Source organism: Bradysia coprophila, unplaced genomic scaffold, assembly GCF_014529535.1.
Source record: "Bradysia coprophila strain Holo2 unplaced genomic scaffold, BU_Bcop_v1 contig_687, whole genome shotgun sequence".
Classification (NCBI taxonomy): Eukaryota; Metazoa; Arthropoda; class Insecta; order Diptera; family Sciaridae; genus Bradysia; species Bradysia coprophila.
In genome coordinates, this window is record NW_023503927.1 from 435,668 (window position 1) to 460,836 (window position 25,169).

The 25,169-nt window shown below is 38.5% G+C and overlaps 3 protein-coding genes across 3 annotated transcripts; all 3 read right to left on the minus strand.

Moving 5' to 3' along the window:
- Positions 1-12,090: 12,090 nt before the first annotated feature.
- On the minus strand, positions 12,091-14,611 carry LOC119083530 (transient receptor potential cation channel protein painless-like). Its single transcript, XM_037193250.1, has 3 exons — positions 14,475-14,611; positions 14,208-14,399; positions 12,091-13,919 (listed from the first exon to the last, which is right to left on the minus strand). Exons 1-3 carry the CDS (start codon positions 14,499-14,501, stop codon positions 12,393-12,395), a joined length of 1,746 nt encoding a protein of 581 aa, XP_037049145.1. The 5' UTR covers positions 14,502-14,611; the 3' UTR covers positions 12,091-12,392.
- Positions 14,612-16,290: 1,679 nt separating this feature from the next.
- On the minus strand, positions 16,291-17,134 carry LOC119083506. The gene is made up of 2 exons (XM_037193225.1): positions 17,052-17,134; positions 16,291-16,974 (listed from the first exon to the last, which is right to left on the minus strand). The coding sequence occupies exons 1-2, from the start codon at positions 17,057-17,059 to the stop codon at positions 16,317-16,319; spliced, it is 666 nt and encodes a 221-aa protein (XP_037049120.1). The 5' UTR covers positions 17,060-17,134; the 3' UTR covers positions 16,291-16,316.
- Positions 17,135-18,701: 1,567 nt separating this feature from the next.
- Positions 18,702-24,874, minus strand: LOC119083532 (transient receptor potential cation channel protein painless-like). The gene is made up of 3 exons (XM_037193252.1): positions 24,452-24,874; positions 24,197-24,388; positions 18,702-21,666 (listed from the first exon to the last, which is right to left on the minus strand). Exons 1-3 carry the CDS (start codon positions 24,476-24,478, stop codon positions 18,928-18,930), a joined length of 2,958 nt encoding a protein of 985 aa, XP_037049147.1. The 5' UTR covers positions 24,479-24,874; the 3' UTR covers positions 18,702-18,927.
- Between the last annotated feature and the right edge of the window lie 295 nt (positions 24,875-25,169).

The window sequence follows — 25,169 nt, forward strand, 5'->3', positions numbered from 1 at the left end:
AATAAGGCCCACTGCAACAGCTTCGTTCGCTCCTGCATCTTCTTTTAGCAATTCACACGCGCTGATGAATTTATGCAATTTTCCTATGGATCCATCGAATTCTGGGATCAATTTAGAATACGTATTCAACAATTGACTTTTCGCTTCCTGTGCCATGTTTACACGAGAGTTTTGAGAATTATTGTCTGAATTATCACTTGAATTATCTCCCACTCGAATTTTCACTTGACTATCATTAACCAATTCCCACCTATTTGAACTGAACTCATATGACAAATTCAATCTTTCTAAACACGAAATAAATCTTACTTTAATATATTCAATAAACTCCAAATAAATTTTCTTTGACTCTTCCGTCGCGCTGTCGTAACGATCTTCTACGTATTTAATTGAATTGTTATACACAGCAATAATGTCGGTCCGATAAGTTCGTAATGTTTCAGGATTTTTACTTAACTCGCTTTTTAAGATTCTTCTTGCCACAAGAACAAACTGATCCTTTTTTTCTTGCAGTGACATGAAGACAATTTTAGTCAAAAATTTTTTTTTTTTTTCACCTTTTTCGGAAATTATTCCATTATAATTTTAACAAATCATTACAACATTTTTCGTTTAAAATATTTCATCAAACGTGTCAACAAAATTAATAAAATCAGCAAAATAATAATTGTTTAAAATAAAAAATTAAACCGGATGCTCGAATTTCAATATAAATGCAAAATCAGTTACTTGCAATTTTTAATTAAACAAATTATCAAAATCATTAAAATCAGCAACATTATTAAACAAACAAATATTATTTTATTTAACGCGGCATAAAATTCTTCGTATCTATTTTCAAAATTTTCCATTACTTAAAGAATGTTTTATTTACTCACGGTGTTTTCAATTTTACCACGTATGTCCAAAATGACTGTCCAGCCTGTGAGGTTTCAATCGTTTCGTTTTTTGTTGCACCATTTATGTATTATCTGCTTGAATCTGTTATTGCTTTGCCATGTTTTCTATTCCAGATTTCCAAATTTTGATTTTGATTTTCTCGTTCTGTACTCAATTTTAAAATTTTTTTTTTTTTTTTTGACTTTTATTCAAATGTCCTCCAAATTATGCTTTGACCGTCTCAATGTTTCTTTTTGAATGCTCCTTTTTTTCATTACATACAACTTGTGTCCCAAATTGAATAGGAGAATAATCACTATCACACTTAGCAATATTTTGATCACACCACTATGTTCTTCTAAATTTTCCACTATTGTAATATCGTTCGCGTTAGAGTTACCCTCTACTTTTGTTTCTTTTGACTTTGATGAACCCATTTTTATTTTACATGCTTAATATTAAATGTTTGTTTTCTTTTTATTTTGAATTTGCTCCTCCAACTATTATAATTTTAATTTCAATTCAACTAATTTTATTTAGAACGTTTCAACACATTCCAGTATTTAGTATTTTTTTTTTCACTTTTAATTTTCTGCTGATTTGATTATTTCGCTACGGTCGCCATGATATGCGTTTTTAATGTTAAACCACTTTGATTGACGGTTGATACAATAATGAATTTATTTAATAATGTATTTTGTCGCCAAGCATGCATTTACATTTCATTATGCATGTTGGGCTCGTAATTGCAGTGCATCATAATATTCGCACTACAACGGACATACCTCAGTGGTCGTAGTCAGTACGTGAATCTCATGGGATGGAAGTCGCGTTCGTTTTTTGCTACCTCCGGTGTGCCACAAGGCAGTCATCTCGGCCCTTTGTTGTTCCTGATATTTTTCGATGACGTGACGAAGGTCATTAAGTCGAAATGCGGCTTGTATGCTGACGATTTGAAAATTTATCGTGCTGTTAGATCGCTCAGCGACAGTTTGGCCTTGCAACAGGATCTGACGGCGCTTCGTGCATGGTGTGTTGATAATTGCTTGTCCCTGAATGTAGGCAAGTGTAAGTCAATGTCTTTCTTCAGAGTCCGTAATCCGGCTCGATTCCGATATTCAATCGATGGGATTGTCGTTCAGTGTGTGACTGAGATTCGTGATCTAGGTGTTACGTTCACTGAGAATTTGTCGTTCTGTCGGCATATTGAAGTTGCTGTAGCGAAGGCGTACTCCATGCTCGGTTTCGTTAAGAGGATATGTCGCGACTTCCGTAATGTCGAAGCTCTCAAGAGCGTTTACTTTGCACACGTCAGGTCACACTTGGAGTATGCGTCGGTCGTTTGGTCGCCGTTCCATCAGAGTCATTCCGACAAGGTTGAATCGGTACAAAAGAAGTTCTTGATCTATGCTCTGAGGAGAACTGTCAGAAGAGATCCACAATATCGCCTTTCGCCGTATGTCACCAGGTGCCAGTCTGTCGGTATTGAGAGTTTGTCGCGGAGACGTATCAACTTGTCAGCTATGTTCGTCTTTGATCTTCTGAGTGGCCGTGTTGATGCTCCTAACTTGCTCGCGAATGTGTCAAGGAGTTCGTCGGGTAGATCTCTGAGGAATGTCCGTTATCTGGTGCTCGAGCATCATCGGTCAAATTATGGTTTGTTCGAACCCATGAATTATGCCTCGAGGAGTTTTAACGTGTTCGCGCATCTGTACTCACCGTTGTTGAGTCGTTTGTCCTTCAAGACATTAGTGAGAGCTTTTGGTTTGACTGACGAGGTTTTGAAGAGAAACGGGTTCTTGTTGCGTGTGACTTGACGGTCTAAATCTTGTCTATTTAATCAACCCAACAACGTACATTATTACAATTTGATTTTGCGTCACTGATATGTGAATTCTTTTTTTTTCATTCACATGTTTCGCCATCTGCGCTGTGGACTCCACGTGTTTCACCGTTCCATCCATATGTACGACATCATAACATAGCAGAAGGCGTATGGAAGCTCCGACGGGTCGACTGGGCCAACATACTGCCTCCGGTTTCTGCTTCAGCGGCAACATTGAGTTTAGTTTAACATTTTGCCGCCTTATGTATTTTGAGTTGATATGACGCGACGTTATTGTATGTATTCATTGTCGCCAGCCAGTTAGCATATATTGCCGTTGGTTTAGAATAAAAAAAAAAAAAAAAAAATCATTTGACGGCACCACAGCCGATTGCATGGCGAATATGGGCCACATACATTACTACACAGCCGTCACATTCACATGATCAACTAATGATGGACCCTCCACCGGATCACGTCGTTGTACTATTTCGTTCAGTTCCGCCGACCGAAGCGGAAATATTGACAAATGCTCAAAGAGGTTTACGCGTCGCTCGGAATGTGAATGGTATTCAACGTGAAAATCTGCGTGAAATCCGAGAAAAAGTTCTACGACTGCAGGCAACCATCAACTCGTGTAACCAGGAATTGGGTAGCCTGTTGAATCACCTAGATCACCTGGAGCGAATGTCAGAACGAGAGGACTCATTGCTGCACGACATGGACGTTGCCGTTCGGCCGGGAGAATCTTCGTTTTATATTGAAGTGGCAAATCTGGTAGTTGACTGTGAAGATTAGACTGTTTCACCCGGAAAATTAACGTCGAGTTTTCCGGGTGCGCATCGTTCTTCCGACACATTACCTATCTAGGAAAAACTTTGTAGAAGAAACTACATAAAAATTTTCACGTTCCGCGTCGCGCAACGCGATTTTAATTTCCTTATAATTCGCTAAAACTGATCAGCTGATGTAAAAAATGTCATACATAAATGTCAATCAGCTGATCGTTTTTAGCGAATTATAAGGAAATGAAAATCGTGTTGCGCGACGCGGAACGTGAAAATTTTTATGTAGTTTCTTCTACAAAGTTTTTCCTAGATAGGTAATGTGTCGGAAGAACGATGCGCACCCGGAAAACTCGACGTTAAAAGGGTGAAACAGTCTAGTGAAGATGTCGACCATATGGAAGATGTATAAATGCGAGGTGTGCTGGAGAAATATGTTTATTTGTCGGCTGAATGCCGAACAGTCAATTACATATTCAAAATATCAACAAACGTGCAGGAATGCCTGACATCAATTACATATTTTTAGTTGGATCGAAGGTCCCATTGAAATTGTACCCACATTTTTTGAATAAACCAGTTGCATTGTAATTCGTGAATTTTGTCATTGTTGCAGCTACACAGAGCTCCAAGTCATCGCCTTCGTTGTAAGATTTTTTCATAATCTTTTTGCAGTGCCCGAAAACGATTTCAATAGGGTTGTAGAGGTGACGGGTATTATCACCCGGGGAATTATCCCCCAGACTGAAAAAACTGAAATTAAATTGGAATTATCACCCGGGGAATTAACGCCCAGGAATTATCACCCAGATGAATAGGAATTATCACCCGGGGAATTAACGCCCAGGCATTATCACCCAGATCAATTGGAATTATCACCCGGGGAATTAACACCCAGGAATTATCACCCAGATCAATTGGAATTATCACCCGGGGAATTAACACCCAGGAATTATCACCCAGCTATGTGAGAATGATTTCCCAGCAGTTGGTAGCTTAGAAATTATTACCAACTGAATTGGGAATTATCACCCGGGGAATTAACGCCCAGGCATTATCACCCAGCTATCTGAGAAGTCATGCTTAATTAGTCTAGTTACGTGTGTATCTTCTGAGAGACATGCACAATTAGTAATGGTGCATCGTCTTAGAGACACGAACAATTAGTCTAGTTGGTTGTGCATCGTCTTAGAGACATGCACAATTAGTCTTGTTGGTTGTGCATCGTCTTAGATACATGCGCAATTAGTCTAGTTGGTTGTGCATCGTCTTAGAGACATGCGCAATTAGTCTAGTTAACTGTGCATCGTCTTAGAGACATGCACAATTAGTCTAGTTAATTGTGCATCGTCTTAGAGACATGCACAATTAGTCTAGTTAATTGTGCATCGTCTTAGAGACATGCACAATTAGTCTAGTTAATTGTGTATCGTCTTAGAGACATGCACAATTAGCCTAGTTGGTTGCGCATCGTCTTAGAGACATGCGCAATTAGTCTAGTTAACTGAGCATCGTCTTAGAGACATGCACAATTAGTCTTGTTGGTTGTGCATCGTCTTAGATACATGCGCAATTAGTCTAGTTGGTTGTGCATCGTCTTAGAGACATGCGCAATTAGTCTAGTTAACTGTGCATCGTCTTAGAGACATGCACAATTAGTCTAGTTAATTGTGAATCGTCTTAGAGACATGCACAATTAGTCTAGTTAATTGTGAATCGTCTTAGAGACATGCACAATTAGTCTAGTTAATTGTGCATCGTCTTAGAGACATGCACAATTAGTATAGTTAACTGTGCATCGTCCTAGAGACATGTACAATTAGTTTAGTTAATTGTGCATCGTCTTAGAGACATGCATAATTAGTCTAGTTAATTGTGCATCGTCTTAGAGACATGCAAAATTAGTCTAGTTAATTGTGCATCGTCCTAGAGACATGCAAAATTAGTTTAGTTAATTGTGCATCGTCTTAGAGATATGCACAATTAGTCTAGTTAATTGTGCATCGTCCTAGAGACATGCACATTTAGTTTAGTTAATTGTGCATCGTCTTAGAGACATGCACAATTAGTCTAGTTGGTTGTGCATCGTCTTAGAGACATGCACAATTAGTCTAGTTGGTTGTGCATCGTCTTAGAGACATGCGCAATTAGTCTAGTTAACTGTGCATCGTCTTAGAGACATGCACAATTAGTCTAGTTAATTGTGCATCGTCTTAGAGACATGCACAATTAGTCTAGTTAATTGTGCATCGTCTTAGAGACATGCACAATTAGCCTAGTTGGTTGCGCATCGTCTTAGAGACATGCGCAATTAGTCTAGTTAACTGAGCATCGTCTTAGAGACATGCACAATTAGTCTTGTTGGTTGTGCATCGTCTTAGGTACATGCGCAATTAGTCTAGTTGGTTGTGCATCGTCCTAGAGACATGCAAAATTAGTTTAGTTAATTGTGCATCGTCCTAGAGACATGCAAAATTAGTTTAGTTAATTGTGCATCGTCCTAGAGACATGCAAAATTAGTTTAGTTAATTGTGCATCGTCTTAGAGATATGCACAATTAGTCTAGTTAATTGTGCATCGTCCTAGAGACATGCACAATTAGTCTAGTTGGTTGTGCATCGTCTTAGAGACATGCACAATTAGTCTAGTTAATTGTGCATCGTCTTAGAGACATGCACAATTAGTCTAGTTGGTTGTGCATCGTCTTAGAGACATGCACAATTAGTCTAGTTGGTTGTGCATCGTCTTAGAGACATGCGCAATTAGTCTAGTTAACTGTGCATCGTCTTAGAGACATGCACAATTAGTCTAGTTAATTGTGCATCGTCTTAGAGACATGCACAATTAGTCTAGTTAATTGTGCATCGTCTTAGAGACATGCACAATTAGCCTAGTTGGTTGCGCATCGTCTTAGAGACATGCGCAATTAGTCTAGTTAACTGAGCATCGTCTTAGAGACATGCACAATTAGTCTTGTTGGTTGTGCATCGTCTTAGGTACATGCGCAATTAGTCTAGTTGGTTGTGCATCGTCTTAGAGACATGCGCAATTAGTCTAGTTAACTGTGCATCGTCTTAGAGACATGCACAATTAGTCTAGTTAATTGTGAATCGTCTTAGAGACATGCACAATTAGTCTAGTTAATTGTGAATCGTCTTAGAGACATGCACAATTAGTCTAGTTAATTGTGCATCGTCTTAGAGACATGCACAATTAGTCTAGTTAATTGTGCATCGTCTTAGAGACATGCAAAATTAGTCTAGTTAATTGTGCATCGTCCTAGAGACATGCACATTTAGTTTAGTTAATTGTGCATCGTCTTAGAGACATGCACAATTAGTCTAGTTGGTTGTGCATCGTCTTAGAGACATGCACAATTAGCCTAGTTGGTTGCGCATCGTCTTAGAGACATGCGCAGTTAGTCTAGTTAACTGAGCATCGTCTTAGAGACATGCAAAATTAGTCTAGTTAATTGTGCATCGACTTACAGTCAAAGGAACAAATGCTGAAATTTCTAAAAAAAATTTGTTTGTCGATTGTCATCGAATTCGTAAGACAGTGCCCTAGGGGTCAGAAATCGAACCATGAGTTTTCTACCATTGGCTGAAGTTTTTTTATATAAATTTATTGATCCATCATACCTTAGACTATGCCGTGCGGCGGGGACAATTGCCCCCCCATGACAATGCAAAAATTCTTTAAATTCCTAGGGTTTTTCACCAATTTTTATCATTTTAAGCTCTTTGCCCCCCATGAGCCCCCCATGAACGAATCCAAAGTCCTCTGCCGTGCGGAATACAATGTGATGGTGAGGCCGTGAGACAAATCCTTTTACAACACATTATCCGCGATCATCTAATTCAGTTGCAAGAACACCGCCAGGGCAAATTTGAGAATTCTCAGGGTGTTGTGTGTTGAGTACATCATCTAACCGAAGTCAATGTTAGTTGATAGTAATCTGTTTCTGTAGCCAATCCACAATTCGCAACATTAGTACCAATTCATTTTGTTTAGATGCATCATTAGACACCATGATTGCATTGGTACATCGGCTAGATAAACATTGTTGGTTTCCATTCCTTTCTCAAAAATTAAGAGTTCAGTTCGATGTTCAGCTAAAGCTTTTAGGAGAATATACAAAACACAATTCGAGGAATATGTTTATTGACGAATCATAGTCTCATGTGGTTTAACTACTTGTTTAGTGCTTTCATATTAACTACACATCGTCACACTTCTTTGTTACACGTATCAAACTTTGAAAGTATTCCGTGAATCCCGGATATTGTGATTCAAATTCACACTTTTCACTGAAAATCCGTTTAGTTTCCCGCATGCAACTACTATACTCACATTTATTTGTTAAACACTTCAACCTAAGATTAATGCACGTCAAAAATTCCAATGGCTTCAGTATGGGTCCACTGATGATCAGTAAATTGTTGTCCTCCAAGTCAATGGATTGAATTTTGGTATTTTGTTCGAATAAATCGCCATCGAGGTATTCCAAATTGTTACCGTAGAAAGAAAGCTCTATTAATTCCGGAAATGGTTCAAGGTCAAATTTTGATATCGTTCTTAGTCCTGAGTTGGACAATCCTAGCGCCTTCAAGTTTGGCATAAACGTGGAAATACCCTGAGGAATGTAGTGGCATGTTTCATTTTCGACCCAGAAGCCAAGAATATCCTTTAATATTTTGTTGGTGTTGCCATTGACGCTCTCCACGAAATCGTCATGACTTTCAACGGTTATATTTCGGACATAACAATTGTTTACTCTACCAACAATCCTCCAGCTACTTTCAATATAGTCGCACTGCATATCGAACGAACACCCGAACGTGAGTAGCAAATGAAACGAAATTATCTTCAGTAACCTAACGAGGAAAAAATTGAATGAAAATCTAAGCCAGACAAATGAAAATTACTTCACACCTCACCTCATCCTAAACTATTCTGCTATTTGACACTGATAAATCGACAAATCGGAATGAACTTGATTAGAAAAAAAAAGAATTTTAAAATTTAAATTGTTAGCGAACCTGTTTCTCTCTCCTTGGTGCATTTTCGAACTCTCCGACAAATTCTCAAGAGAACTCGATGATTGGCTTCCTTACATTTTTGATAAAAATCATTATAAATAGCTCTGTCGAGTTTAGATTGTTGCACAATAAATTTATCGCCCAGAAACCACTTACAGCAGAAGTGTGACGCAAGTCCCTTAACACGCAAAAATAAATGTGCCACAAATGGCAGATGATAAAGATAGTGTAAACAACTCATTCAAAAAATTAGTTTTAACAATAATTAACTATTTCATTATAAGGAAGGTGCGTCACATACTGGCAGATGATTCGGCCTTATGAATGTTAGCATGAACATAAGAAATATTTGGAGGCTGACGAAGTCGCAGTAGGCATTTGTCAAAGTAGTGTTCATGCTAGGAGCAGTGCGTTGATCTGCTATATTTTCCGAGATATGATGGGTCACATAGCTCACACTTAAAATGCCTAAAGTTCCCAAATTATAGACTTTTATAAAAATTCCTTCAAACAAGTTTCTTAGAATAACGTTTTTGACATAACCTGAAAATTTGAGCTAAATCGACCGAGTAGCTCAAAAGTTTCATCCAATAGCGCCGTCTTCCCCTAAATTCAGATGTAGCAATTCTTAGAATTTGCATCTTTTTAAAAATTTGCCTTCGAATTTTTCTAATTTTGAGTATGACAAACAAAGCATGGATGTGCTACTCGCCACTACTGCCCTATGGAAGTCGATGCTACTGGTTTGAATGTAACAAAGTCACAAAGTGTCAAAGTCAAAAGGTGTGAAAGTCACAGATGTTGGTAAAATTCAGCAATTTCAAAACGTATGAAAATCCGTTCCTTAATACCAATTTTGAAATGAAATATCTCGGCAAAATTTTAACTTATTGTGACAGCTCGTTGAACTCGTATGGACGCCCAGATAACGAATAAAATAGTTGTAGGATGTAGTAGGAGCAAAGGGAGGAAAGTCAAAATGTTCACATATATATGTTACTCAGTCCTTGTTTTAATTTCTTATTGGAACTTGCGTCACGGCCCTTCACTAACGTAGCGCCATGATGTCGATGTCGATAAAATTGGAAATAAAGAAACTAGCGCTACAATTTAATTCCCGTTACCACGGATTTTATTTGGATTCTTCTTTCGTTAACAATCATTTGCTTATTTTACTCAAAACGTCCGTTCTGGTTTTTTATTCAAATTATTTGTAATAAAATTTTAGCGGCACGTTCATGAGGAGATATTAAGCGATTTGAAGGATGGCAAAATTTATGAATTCTTGTTTTGTCATTATATTCAATATGCATATGTGCACTTTTAACATTTAAACTGTCTGACACTGTTTCTTTGTCTTACTGTATAGAATTAAAAAAAGAAGATTTTATTGATAGAAGAAGATTGGTAGGCTATTGGTAAATCGGTATGGATACAGCCATTTATTCAGTCATCTACAAATGTTGTATCAAAATTGAATTCAATCCAGTAGAGGTATTAGGCCTGTTCATTTTACAGGAATTGTCTCTGGCATGGAGTTTATCTGGTCCGAAAGGCTAAGAGGGATTCTTTTGAAAAACGACCTGCCGATATCGGACGCATTTTATAGTGGACTTTTTGATGTGTGCCTAGATAGGCATTGGTCCCTAGAGGCCAAAAATATTTTTCTGCAAATTTTTCGATTTTTGTATGGCTAGCGAGAGGTGATCAAAAACCGAAAACATGCAATTTTCATCTGGAAATTTCTCCGGCTACATGACAGCTACATGGGCGTGTGGGGTGTCATTGGAAAGGTAATTGAATGTACTTTCGGTGCAAATAGTCGATCATGGGGGTAGAACGCAACCCTGACGAGTTACGAGCAGTCGAAAGTATGGGTAAAATTTTGATTATTTAGACGAACTTTTGACGGTTCCTGTGCATCCGAAAAGCAACAAAAACATCTTTCCCCTAATTGGTACTGGTCTAAGCTTTCGAATGACACCACATATGCTTGGGTACTGGTATGATGACCGCAAGCTTGACGTTACAGCACTCATCTATTCACTCGTGATTTTCCCGTATTTACTTATCCCATCAATATGAAAAAAATGAACTTACAACGTAGATTGAGTTATGATTTCACCAAATGATTAAAGATGGGTAACTTCCCCAATGTCCTTTGAAGGTTCGTATTGACTTGTAATTTTCAATAATTCTTTGTAAATGTCGGCTTGAGCTTTGCAAATTTCTTCCTGTGCTTTGCAAATGTCTTCTTGAGCTTTGCAAATGTCATCCTGAGCGGCTCGGAGGTCATACAGCTCTTGGTTGATTGTATCCATGTCATTCTGTTTTCGATCTTTCACAAAATTAAGAATTTTGTTAATGAGTTTCTCGCCGAATGTTACAGGATGCAATTCATTTTTCAAAAACATCCAATCGTCATACAGATACTCAAAGTTAGAGATTTTTCCGGTATTTTGCATTGGAATGGTAACGTTGTTGTCTAACAGATGCACCCTTCGTTTAACTTTTACGAAGCTGTTCTTATTCGGTGTTATCATAATTGTGGTGAGTTTGGGGAACACATTGACGTATGTAACCTTGAGGAACGAGTACAGGTTATCATAGCTACGTAGAGTAGAAATTCGTTTCTTTGTTTCGACAAATTCAGCAACTTTCATTATTCGGTTGGTATCACTGATTGCCAGAGCGTTTAAGAGATTCAACAACACAATTGAAATCAACATCATGAATGCTACAAAAAGAATTCCTTCAAAAGGATCAGCGCTTGTAATATTAACGACACTGAAATCCGCTAACATCATCCTACACGGAAAATTCGGCAAATTCGACATTTGTTGTGTGCTGCATATATTTGCTGCAGACTGAATAATGTTCCCGTGTGTTGTATTACAATAAACATGTAATATGAATATTTTCAAAATATAGTTCCGGCAACAATATTATTCAGCTCGTAGGAATATTGTGAGGTTCCCAGGTATATATTTGCTGTGTGCTGAATTATATCTTCAAATTAGTTGTGGGATGTATTACTTAACTTTACCTGCATGCCGAATATTGACTAAATGAATAAAGTCGTCTGTATTTAGAATGGACTATGCAACAATAAATTTATTGTTTTAATGAAATGAAAGGAAGATCTCAAGAACATACGCATAAAGATGATTATCAAATCTAATTTTATTCCTTCATTTAAAGTTATTTCTATTTTTACCGAATTAATATGCAATGATAATGTTACATTTATGTATTTCAATAGAAATTTTGACGAACGAACTTTTAAATCCATTTTCGGTGTTAAAGGCTTTTGAAATGTTAACAGAAATAGTTGGTGGTATTCAGCAATAAATGATGGAATTTGTTTATGTACTGTCCGTTTGACAAGAGGATCGCCACGGTTCAGCAGGGGGTTTTGAACATTTGTTTTTTACACGTTGGCACACGTGCTCTTGTCAGATTCAAGATTCTTTTTACGAAGGTTACGCTGATTATACTTTGTGAAAAAGGCCAATACCTTGCAAATATGTCACATCTTGGACAGAATTTGACACTGCAATATCTGCAACATAATAGTGGAAATCTTTTATAATGAAGTATCTGAAAATCCCTCTCGTCTGTCATGTTCGCCGTATGCCTGAACATGATTCAAAGCAAAAAAGCTCATTCCGAAAGCCGAAATAATAATCAGGTACGGAACAAGGGTTTTCAGGAATGTTCGACACACTTTGTTCAGTATTGCCATGTGCAAGGACAATGAAAAAGCGGACACTTTTGAAAAGAGATGAATGGTCTGAGCCCCCATTAATAGAATCATGATTACTCAAGCGTGTTTGAAAGCAAGACTTAAATATTGTGTTCTCACATTTCCGATGAGAACAAAAAAGGAGAATAGTCTTTGTATGTTTTCTGAATTATGTGGCGATTTTGGAAAAGAAAGTAACTGACCTCGTTCGCATCTTTGTCAGTCACACTAGGTGTAAAGTTATACTCATTTCGCTTCACTGTAAACAGTCTGCCGTGATCTTCATATTTCATTTGGCAATGTTCATAGAGGAGGAATTCACTGAACACATTGTAAAAGCTCACGTTGATGCAGCACAAGAATATCATGAAACCGACATAGACCAGAAGGTTGAAGTAAACAATGAAATCGATTCTCCGCCACTTGAGTAGAACAAATGAAGCAATAACTGGATGTAAGATGAGTTCCTTTAATTTTGACTTTGCACAAATCAAATGAGCCGGCGTGATCTCTGGCATATTTCTCTGCGGAGGCATCAAGAATTTGTAGTCTATGTAAATTTCACAGTCTCTGTCATTGATTACACCGGAGCACTTCACACATTCATCCAGGAATTCTTCCAGGGTTTCCTTTTTGATGTAATTCAACACCGGCTTATAGCCGATATATGCTCCACGACTCAGTAGCTCCTTCACAATGTCATCGCATTCATGCTGGCAGGCGAAAAGCAGAGGCACCCGATTTTCAGAATCGGACTGATTAATCACATTTAATGTGCATCGTCGATCTGCGATAATTAAGTCGAAGGTTTTCTGGCGATCGACTGGATCAATGGTTTCGGAAGAAAATATTTGATGCAACAGATTCCTTTGAAGACTCATCGACTGAAATGACAGATTCTTGTTGCTAAGTAGGACCTTCAGGACTTGATAGTGCCCGACCGTACAGGCCAAAAATGCCGGTGTCATTTTGAATTTGCTATTTTTTGAAATTCCATTAACGTCCGGACCAAGATCCATTAAAATGGCAACCGTTTCGGGTAAATTCTTAACGATTGCTGCTTCTAATAGTTCCATGATACCATCGTCGCGGTCCTTCGTGTCCCATTTACAACGTTCAAGATTATCGACCAATTGTGTCTCATTCCAGTCGTCAAGATGCTGGACCATGTAGTTCGTGTCAACAGTATAATCCGTTTTCTTACCCATTCGGGCTGCCAATCCTCGTTCCTCCATCAATATTTGGATTTCTTTGCTGTTGTGCGTATAATAGTCAATTCGTACTTTGTCGATGATGAACTTTAACAAACTCTTTTCCACGACCGGATTCTTCAACAGCAAATAAAACGGCGTTTCTAGTTGTTCATTCGGTAGATTCACGTTGCATCCGTTCACTAGCATGGCCATAATCATTTTCGAAAGTTCTTCGTAATTGTCAGCTGTTATGTTGTTACCCAACAGGTGGAGGTAGTTGTTTCCTCCATCCGATTTTTCATTTATGATCGCTGAATATTGGGTCGCCACAAAATGATCGTCGCACAATGGTTTCGAAGATTCATCGGATTGCTTCAATATTGCGATTAGGTTGTCAGCGCTGTGTGAACCAATGGCATGGCGAAGTGGATATATTCCATCAGGATTTTTCTTTTGGGATGATTGGAAAAAGAAATCGAATTTCAGTAGAATTTCATGGAACCACAAAAGAGGAGGTTCAAATCCTCAGCAATGAAAAAAGATTTAATTTCAAATAAGTGTCCTAGGGATTGAGGAACTATTTTTCGGTAAAGCAGTTTTTTCAATTTTCTTACATTTTCCTTAGTTTTCCCAAAAAAATTTCTTGGGAAAATCTAGTAAAACGTCCGAAAATTGAAGAAAATATTTTCCAAAAATAGTTCCTGGATGTACTACGTTATAGGCACTTGAATATATCACCTTGTAAAAATCGCATCCATTGCAAACGCATAGCTCGATGAGTTTCCTCGAATTCGGTATTGTCAGAACTTTTTCGAACGTTGAAAGCCCGTCAAAACATTTCAGCCGTTTATTCGGATTCAATATCAGCTCGTCTAGGATGTACTGAAATTGGTGCTCATTTCTCGACTCAATACACTCAATCAGAATGGACTAAAGTTGAAATTTAAAGAATTTTTTCGTTTTGAAATTTTGATTTTATTTTCACATTCGACAGAAAAAAATCACCTCAAATCTTTCGGTTTCAAAAACCATCTTCTCACTTGGTTATCAAAACTATCACTAAATCTACGACATAAAATGTTGACATCGCATCGTTTTTCAATTTGGCATCAAGCTTTTTGAATAACCGGATCGAATAACTGCAACATATTTCTAGATCTACATCTAGACTTCGCCAATATATACAAACTATAGCAATAACCGCACGGTGGTGTTGAACAAAACTTAAATAGGGTCGCGACACCACCTCTGTTGTCTTTTTAGCCCCGTACGAAGTACGAAGGGGCTTATAGGATTACGATGCCGTGTGTAATTGATGGAATTCGAAGCAGACGGTAAGGGCAAAGTGTTTGCCTATGTTCATAGATAACGAATCCGCAATAAAAATTTTGTCCGTCCGTCTGTCCGTCTGTCCGTCCGTCTGTCACGTCGATATCTTGAGTAAATCAAATCCGATTTCAATTTTTTTTTTCCCTGAAAGATAGTCAAAATAGTGAGGCTAAGTTCGAAGATGGGCGATTTTGGGTCGACGATATCTCCAGACATTTAAGCACTACACTTGTAAGTGATACGTCAAATGAAAGGTATTTACAATACCGATCGACAAAAAAAAGTTTATGAAAATTGGATGACCGACTCGTGAGTTAGACCCCTTGGTGTGAACTAGGTACAGGGCGGCAAGCCGTTTTTGCTTGTAGGTTGGCCAAATTTGAACGTATTTAGATGGATTTTGCTTTATTAGATAGGTATTGACCGTACCAATCAGGGAAAAAAAGTTTATGAAATTCGATTCACCGGAGCGTGAGCTAGGTCTCTTGGAGTGAGCTTTTATATGTGGCTACTCGGCTGTACAGTGAAGGTGGTGTTTTTTGTTAATATCTCGAGTAAACTTTGACCAAATTTCAACTTTTTTTTGTTTGAAAGGTACTAACTAATGTAAAGCAGCCGTACTACTTTCCACCTCCTAACAAAATGGCCGTCGGCCGCCATTTTGGATTTTTGTAAAATCAATATAAATCGGTGAAAATGATACTTACTTAATTTTAGGTCAATTCAAAATTTGTGTTACATTTGAAAGGAATGTCGTACGGGGCTTCGTAATTGCGCTATGCACAATTTTGAAGACGTACACATTTGATAAGAATTTTACTTTACCGACGTTTACGGGCGCAGTAGGCTTACGGTAAGAGTAGGGCGACGGACGAGCTAGGGTCACGTACGCAATAGATGTACGGGTTTGTACGGGGCTCAGTCGCAGCAAACGCTCCGACTGTTCTGACGGCTCGTTTTATATTCTGTGTTCAGTTTTAGGATCCACCTTGAGAACCGGAATCTATTGCCGCCCGGTACCCACGAGTCAATTTGAGTACAAATTGTTATCGCAACGGATAGAGAGACTAATTCTAGGCTAATTCGTGTTAAAGCGGCTTTCCTCGTCAGCCTGGTCACTATGCTACAGCCAGCAAAAATTCGACGTTTTTGAATATTGATTTCTTCTAACAGCTACTGAAATCAGCTTTAACCGACTCCAGATACACGTACTAATTGTAGGAAATGCTTCAAAAAACTTAAGATGGCTTCACAGTCATCCGTTTTGCCTCCGTGTACGTGACGGTTGCCCATCAACCAGACCTTGTTTAAGTTTTGTTCAACCCCACCGTGACCGAGAACACAATGAGAATTTGTATAAATTAAGTTTTATTAAACCAATCAAGCGAGCAACAATAACTATTCAGTGTAAATCCGCGAGTCTCAGCGGCAGGTTTAGGTGTGTACATTTCTTGTCGATGTCTATATTTTCGCGAAATTAATTTGTTACGTCGAAGGCTTTTTGCACCAGCTCAGTCATCATATGCGATTACATATCTCCACCGTTCGCTTCAAACTTTTAAAGTATTTCGTGAAGCCCGGATAAATTGAATCGAATTCGCACTTTTCGCTGAATCGCATTTTGATTTCCGGTATACAGCCACTATGTTCACACTTCTTATTGAAACATGGCAATTTAAACGCAACATAATTCAAAAACAATAGCGGTTTTAGTACGGGCCCATTGATGATCAGCAAATTATTGTCCTCCAAGTTTATGGATTGAATTTTGGTATTTAGTGTGAATAAATCGCCGTCAATGTATTCCAGCTGATTTCCGTAAAAGGCAATCCGTATCAAATCGGGAAATGGTGCAAGATCGAATTTCGATATCGTTTTGAGTCCAGAGTTTGACAATCCAAACGCCTTCAAGTTTGGCATAAATGCGACCATCTTCTGTGGAATGTAGTGGCATACTTGATTTTGAACCCAAAAACCAAGAACATCTTCCAGTATCGTGGTTGTATCACCGTTAACACTGTCCACAAATTGGTCAGGCCCATCTACAGTTAAATTTCTAGCATAACAATTCTTGATATTGCCGACAATATACCAGCCACTGTTAACATAGTCGCACTGCATGTCGAATGTCTCCACAAATGTCAGTAGCAAATGAAAGGAAATCGTCGTCGTTAACCTAACAGCAAGAAGAGAAAAAAATAAGTCGATCGTTTCAAGCATTATAATCACCAATTGAAATTTTTTTATTTTTACCTCATCATTGGCGAACTTTGGATGAATGATAGTAAGAGCCGAATAGACTTGCTTTTTGAAGCAAATTTTTCATTTATTAATTCCAATTATATTTATGAGTCTGTCTCTTTTGCATTTTTAGTTTTAGGGCTTTTTTCAAACGTATTTTGGATTAGACAAGTGTTTGCAAGAGACAGTGGAACCATATCTTAACTCAACTCAACCATAAATGTGTTTGTCCTTTGGCCGATGTTCTAACACTAGATCATTTTGGTCTAAATCAGATGGAAAGGTCAATATATGCCTGAAACTTTACAGTTTTAATAGTTGTGTTCGAAAATCAGTCAGAGAAATGAATTCAAATTGTTAGAAACAGCCCATCATCGGATCTTGTCGATGTGAAAACATTTTTTTTCTGACTTTGGTTGTTGTAAGGTCAAAGTTCTTTTTTTAATTTAAATATTTCGTTGTTGTTGTTTCGTTTCTTTTTTTAGCAAAAACTATTATTAGCGATACTTGCCAGAAACAAGTTTGCTGGTACGATGGCATGAATTGTATAAGTTATAGTACATTAAGGTACCGGTAAATATTGCCAGCGTTATACACTCGTGTATATTACACAAAACACGAGTGCAACAAGTGAATGTGTAATATACAAGAGAGTACTACGCGTGCAGTAATTACTGGTAACCTTATTAAAAGATTATGATACCGGAGAATATTTTCAGCGTTATACACTCGTGTATATGACACAAAATACGAGTGCACCGAGTATTTGTGTAATATACAAGAGACAAGAGAGTATTACGCGTGAAATATTCTCCGGTATCATATTTTCTTTTATTGTATTGCGGAAACGACCAACTTATCGACATATTAATGTAGGCTTATGAACTCTAGGTAATTAATAATGACTTCATATCAATGGAATAATTGAGAGAAATAATTTTCCGTATAATTCTCCGAAAAACAGCATTTAATGTCGATATATACACCGCAATGCAATAAAATGCTTTATCACATACGCTCGGTGTTCGGATGTCAAAATTACTTAACTTAGCTACGTCCAGGTAGCTCAATCGGTAGAGCGATGGACTCACGCACTATATGTCGCGGGTTCGACTCCAGTGTCAGACATATTTCATAGGGTTTTTCCTAGTCATAAATGATTAGTCTCTGCTGTTAGTTAACACTAGTCATTTCTATCGACCGTAACAGGTCTCTAAGAAAACACCAAACATGCAGAATTTAAACGATTTCAGCCTTTATTATACGCTGATTACCAGTGCATACATTGTAGAAGTAGATTTCAGCAAATAAGTGACAGAAAATCTACATTTTTTAGTCAAAATTTTGTGTTCTAATTTAAATTATTGCGCTTTTCCGCATTTCCTAGTTGTTTTGATTGTGATCGTTGGGAAGAATCATGCTGGAGTGAGTCTTAGGAGGAACAATTATGCCTTTTAATCAGCTGACAAAACTTTGATGAAAAGAAGTACTAGACTCAAGTGAATATTAGAGATGTCATCAATGTAAGAGTATCTATAGATGCCACGATATTTTATGCCTCGAGAGATACTTACTCTTCCAGTCTGTCATAGGAGCAGGGCAGCGATTGTTTGATCAAAAAAATAGCGTTTAATTAAATAAATTTATTTAATTTTTGTCACAAAACTAGAGTAACGGTAATATGCATGTACACACACCAATAAAATGTAGAAGCAATACAAAATCCTACTTAGTAAAGTCTTCATCTTCAATAATTTTATTGTGCCACTTAATCAACCACAATATGGGTTCAATCAACGCAGTGCTAAAATTGCCTGGAAAATACTTTCTGAATCAAGTTCTGAATTACAATTTGCAACTTACAGTCAGCGTTGAAATCGATTGCTGACTACGATTCCGAAGAAATGGCAGCGATGGAATCACCTAATTTCGTTTTCAGAAAATGTTCTAAACTTGAAATTCTCATCGACAAATCTTTGTACATATCTTCCTGTGCCACTTTGATCGCATACAGCTCCAGACTATTCAAATTTCTCTCCACGTTATGCAGATGTTTTTCTTGCTGATTCTTTACAAACTGCATAACCTTCGCCATAAATTCATTATCAAATGCTAACGGTTCCGGACTATTTTTCCATAGCATCCAGTCGACATACAGATACTCGAAATTAGAGATCGATCCAGTTTTCTGCATCAAAACAGTGGCATTTTTCGTTGTGGGAAGGGTATACTTGATTTTAATAGCTCCGTATTTGGTGGATCCATATTTATTTGGTGTCAGAAGGATCGTGGTAAGTCTAGGGAACACATTTGCGTATGTCACCGAGAAGAATGAGTACAGAGTTTCGTAGCTACGTAAAGTAGAAATGCGCCTTCTTGTTTGGACAAATTCAGCAATTTGAATCATTTCCTGAATGTCTGTGATCGCCAATGCATTCAACAGTTGAAACATAACAATCGAAATGGAAATCATAAAGGCAAGAAATAGAATTCCTTGAAAATGGTCTTCCTCTTCAATGGTTAAATCACCAAAGTCCGACAACATCATTTTAACAGTCGAGATGGTCGACAGAAACGGATCCTGAAATCCTTGCTCCTCATCTGGATCTTCTTCAGAGTCAGTACCGTTCCTCAAAGGTTCATCAAAATCGTCATGGTTCAGAGCAAAGAAACTCATTCCGAACGCCGATATTATGATCATGTACGGAGCAATGGTTCTCAGAAATGTTCGACACACTTTGTTCAGTATTGCCATGTGCAGGGACAATGAAAATGCTGACACTTTTGAAAAGAGCTGAATGCTCTGAGCGCCCATTAACAAGATCATTATTGCAGAGATTTGCTTGAAGTTGTCCCTTCCTACATCCACGTTTTTGACGAGAACAAAAAAGGAGAAAACGATCAGCATAATATCCAGCCAATTATTCGGCTTTAAAAAGTATTTCTTGTACGACATAGCACACTGAACAACCTCGTAGGCTGCCATCAACGTGAGTCCAAAAATCCCAAACCAATAGGACAGCGCGTGTTCGGCGAAATGTTGTCGAAATCGCGTTTTCCATTCTTCGTCTATCTGGACATCGTTCCATTCACTAAATTTCTCACCGATCTGATCACCAACATTGTTGTTGTATAACCTCCGGATTAAGTGGCGATTTTCGAAGAGCAAGTGAGTGATTGCATTCGCCGAGATGTTCATATCAGTCAATCTACTCTCAAAAACGTACTCATTTAGCTTGACCGGAAACAGTTCGTCGTGGTAATCGGTTGTGATTTGGCAATATTCTTCGTCGTGCTTGAAATTGCTGGACACATCGTAGAAGTTCACGATGATGTAGCCCAAGAAAACCAAGAAACTAAAATAGACCAGAAGGTTGAAGTAAACGATGAAGTCGATCTTCCGCCACTTGAGCAGCACAAATGAAGCAATGACGGGATGTAAGATAAATTCTTTCAGATTGGAATTTGCACAAATCAAATGAGCCGGCGTGATTTCTGGCTCATTTCTCTGCGGAGGCATCAAGAATTTGTAGTCAATGTAAATATCACAGTCCCTCCCATTAATGTCGCCGGAGCATTTCACGCATTCGTCCAAGAGCTCTTCTAGGGTGTCCTTTTTGATGTAATTAAACACGGACTCATAACCGATGTATGCTCCACGTCTCAGCAACTCCTTTACAATGTCATCGCATTCATACAGGCAGGCGAAAAGCAGAGGCACCCGATTTTCAGAATCGAGCTGATTAATTACGTCCAATGTGCATCGTCGGTCAGTGATAATTAAGTCGAAGGTTTTCTGACGATCGACAGGATCAATGGCTTCGGATGAAAATATTTGATGCAACAGATTCCTTTGGAGACTCGTCGACTGAAATGACAAATTCGTGTTGCTAAGTAGGACCTTCAGGACTTGATGGTGTCCGAATGTACAGGCCAAAAATCCCGGCATTATTTTAAATTTGCCATTTTTTGAAATCCGATTAATGTCCGGAACAAGATCCATCAAAATGGCAACCGTTTCGGGTAAATTCTTAACGATTGCTGCTTCTAGCAATTCCATGATCTCATCATCAAGGTCCTTCGTGTCCCGTTTCCAACGTTCGAGATTATCGACCAATTGTGTCTCATTCCAGTCGTCAAGATGCTGGACCATGTAGTTCGTGTCAACGGTAAAATCCATTTTCTTACCCATTCGGGCTGCCAATCCTCGTTCCTCCATCAACACATGGATGTCTTTGCTGTTGTGCGTAAAATAGTCGATTCGTACGTTGTCGATGATGAAGTTCAGCAAACCATTTTCCACGACCGGATTCTTCAACAGCAAATAAAACGGCGTTTCTAGTTGTTCATTCGGTAGATTCACGTTGCATCCGTTCACCAGCATGGCCATAATCATTTTCGAAAGTTCTGCGTAATTGTCAGCGGTTATGTTGTTAGCCAACAGATGGAGGTAGTTGTTTCCTCCATCCGATTTTTCATTTATGATCGCTGAATATTGCGTCGCCACAAAATGATCGTCGCATAGTGGTGTGAAGGACTCTTCGTTCGGCTTTAATATAGCGATAAGGTTTTCAGCGCTGCATGAGTGGATGGCGTATCGGAGTGGGTATATTCCGTCGTCGTTTTTCTTTAAAGCGATAGAAAGAGAAATCCTAGAGCATTGATCAGAGTATAGAAAAGAATAATTCGTGAAAGATGTCCTTTAGTAAAATGCCAAGAATTTTGGGAAGGGAGGTGCGGGAAAACTGGAAAACTCATAAGCCTAAGCTGAAATTTCGAGAAAAACGTTGTGTTGACATCCGGACAAAGTTGGGTCTCAAAAGGCTTGGCGTATTTGCCTGTTTACCGCCTGGTTTCCAGACGGGAACCAGACAGATACATCAAGTCTTTTGAGACACAAAACAAACAAAAATTTTGAGTTTTCGATTTTTACCTATGTTTTGCGTGCCCACCTAACTTTCTAGCGTATAAATGTTGTCGCGACTAAACGGGAAGTGATCCAAAACAGCGACAGAAGTTTGGTGTCAAGTTCCCCGAACAGTGTTTTTGTTTTGTGTTTCCTATTTTTCACTTGTTTTTCCAGCATATCTCTGGATGTGATCGTTCAATAATCATGTCCGATGCATCAAATCAAAGGTATTTACGAGACGAAACAAAATATTTAATATTTGAATTTAAGCATAGCACTGCTACTAGCTCGAACACTCATTCTATCAACGTCAAAATAGACTCCCTTCAAAGGTGCATACACGATTGCATGTGTTCTGCGTTTCCAGCCTCCACATATTTCTCATGTTCATGCTAGTAGCAGAGCTAGTAAAAAAACGGGTTTGCATAACAGTAGCTATTGGGAATAAAGCAAGAAAAACAACAAATTTCTTACTTTTCCTGATTTCCCGCACCTCCTAAATTTTCAGAAATTTCCTGAATGAAAAATCCCTTAATTACACTCTAGACACGTCACGGTAATTTAACATCTAACTACAAATTCCTGGAAAGACTCATTTATAATAGAATATTGCCAATAATAGACGAAGTCATCCCGGTTGGACAGGCTGGATTCAGGCCGAACAGGAGTTGTTGTGATCAGGTGTTGGCACTAACAACCCATATCGAAACGGGATTCGAAAAAGGACTGAAAACAGCCGTGGTGTACATAGATCTTACAGCAGCATATGATTCGGTTTGGAGAGTGGGGCTTATGTTCAAACTCGCCCAAATCATTCCTTGTACATCGCTCTTACGACTGATAAACGACATGCTGTGTAACCGACAACTGACGGTGTATATTAACAATGAGAAGAGTCGTACGATAATGTTGAACAATGCCTTGCCACAAGGATCTGCTCTCGCTCCGATTTTTTTCAACGTGTACACAAGTGATATTCCAACGACAGTCTCACGTAAATTCGGCTACGCGGACGACAATGCGATTGCATTCCAAGGAAAAACCTTCAACGAATGCGAGAATGTACTCACGAATGACCTCATAATCCTCGAAAAGTATTTCAAGACGTGGGGGCTTACTCCGAATCCAGACAAAACCGAATGCACTGCTTATCACCTGGTAAATCAATTAGCAAATTATAAGCTACAGATCCAGTTTTGCGGCAGGCTCATCGAAAATAACGCTCATCCGAAATATCTTGGTATTCCACTCGACAGATCACTTACGTACAAAGAGAGTCTGAAACGATTGGCGGCGAAGGTCAAGACTCGCAATAACATTTTGATGAGACTCAGTGGAACTACATGGGGTGCTGACACAACAACTCTCCGAACGTCAGCACTGGCATTAGTCTACTCAGCAGCGGAATACTGCTCACCTGTATGGCTGAACAGCGCCCACACTAAACTGGTAGATACGGAACTGAACAGGACGATGCGGATGATTTCTGGAACGATACAGTCAACTCCAACAAACTGGTTACCTACACTGTGCAATATAGCCCCGCCCCATCTACGTAGACAAGCGGCACTAATGAGAGAGCATCGGAAGTACTCTAGCAACCCTGAGCTTCCTATCAATAACGATATCGGTCACGATCTGAGATTATCCTCGAGAAAGCCAGCATGGAAATCCGCAGATAATTTGCACATTGCGAACTACAATGTTACCGATAGTTGGAACTACGAATGGGAACAAAACAATCCGGACCGTAATAACTTAATTGACCGAGCATCAAACAAACCTCCGGGTTTCGAACTCCCTCGAAAACTGTGGGTCAAATTAAACCGTCTCCGGACTGGACACGGCAGATCTGGTCAATTTTTGCACCACTGGGGTGCTAATGACGACCCGGCTTGTGATTGCGGCCATCCAGTACAGTCCATCCAACACATAGTCGAGGACTGTAGCCTGAGAGCATTCAATGGCGGGTTTAAAGACATTCACGAAGTTACACCTGCAGCAATCAGATGGATGGAATGCTTGGACATTGCTATTTAGTCGAACCGAATTATTTTATTTTTTTTTAACTGTGAAAACTTTGTAAATAATCACATACGATAAATAAATAAATAAACATCTAACTTGAAATCTATTGTGCGCAATATCACAGCTCTGTAGCAGTGCTATGGCAATATACAAGCCGTTTCACTCACTAACAACATCTTTCACGAATGACTGAATTCAATTTCTTTGACACTCAAATCACCTTGTAAAAATCGGATCCATTGCAGATGCATGTTGTGATAAATTTTCGCGACTTTGGTATCAACAAAACGGCTTCGAATGTTGATAATCCATCGAAACATTTCAGTTTTTTGTTGGGATTAAATTTCAGCTCGTCTAGGATGTATCGAAATTGATGAACATTTCGCGACTCCACACTTTCAGTGAGTATGTTCTACGGTTGAAAACGTAACGTAATGAAAATTTGGCAAATCTTTTTCTTAATCGAAAATATCACCTCAAATTTCACTGTTTCGAACACCATATTTAAGAGTCTTTGCGTTGGCCACTAATAGCGACAACTAAAATTCGAAATCATGAACGAAGACACGATCAACACTGGACACATATATGCAACTATTGAAGGTGTGCAAAAGGTATATCGCAGTCCCATACATTTTTGTGTGTGTTATTTTGGTGAAATAGGTTTGGGATTTATGCGAGAGATTTAAAATCGGTCAAGTCACTAACTTTTACATTACGAACAAGTAAATATCGGAACAGAATAGTCACGCATAGACTTCTGTGCTACCTCATCTGCTTGTCGTATACCTTCTAAACAAATAAAAGATAAAAATTTAATAACCGGAACCGACACTTAAAGACAATAATTTATGGATAGCATCAACTCAAGCAGAACATTGTATGTTCGAACAACATTCGACGACACTTAGCGAAATTGTATAAATTGGCTGATAAATATAACCCGAGAGACTGACGGTCAAAGACTAAAAATCATGATTTATGCCACTCAGCATCATAACATGCAAAATTTGCAAACTTTAGATGCCTATGTGGCACAAAACGTTGTATGAATCTCGGTGTAAAGTACTTTATTGGGTTCACGACGCGTGTGCGGCCTCGTGTCATAGTTACACATCTAGAACCTAATAAAGTACTTTGCACTTGATGCCAGAAATAACTATTATCCATCCAGAAAGTTGATGTATCATCGT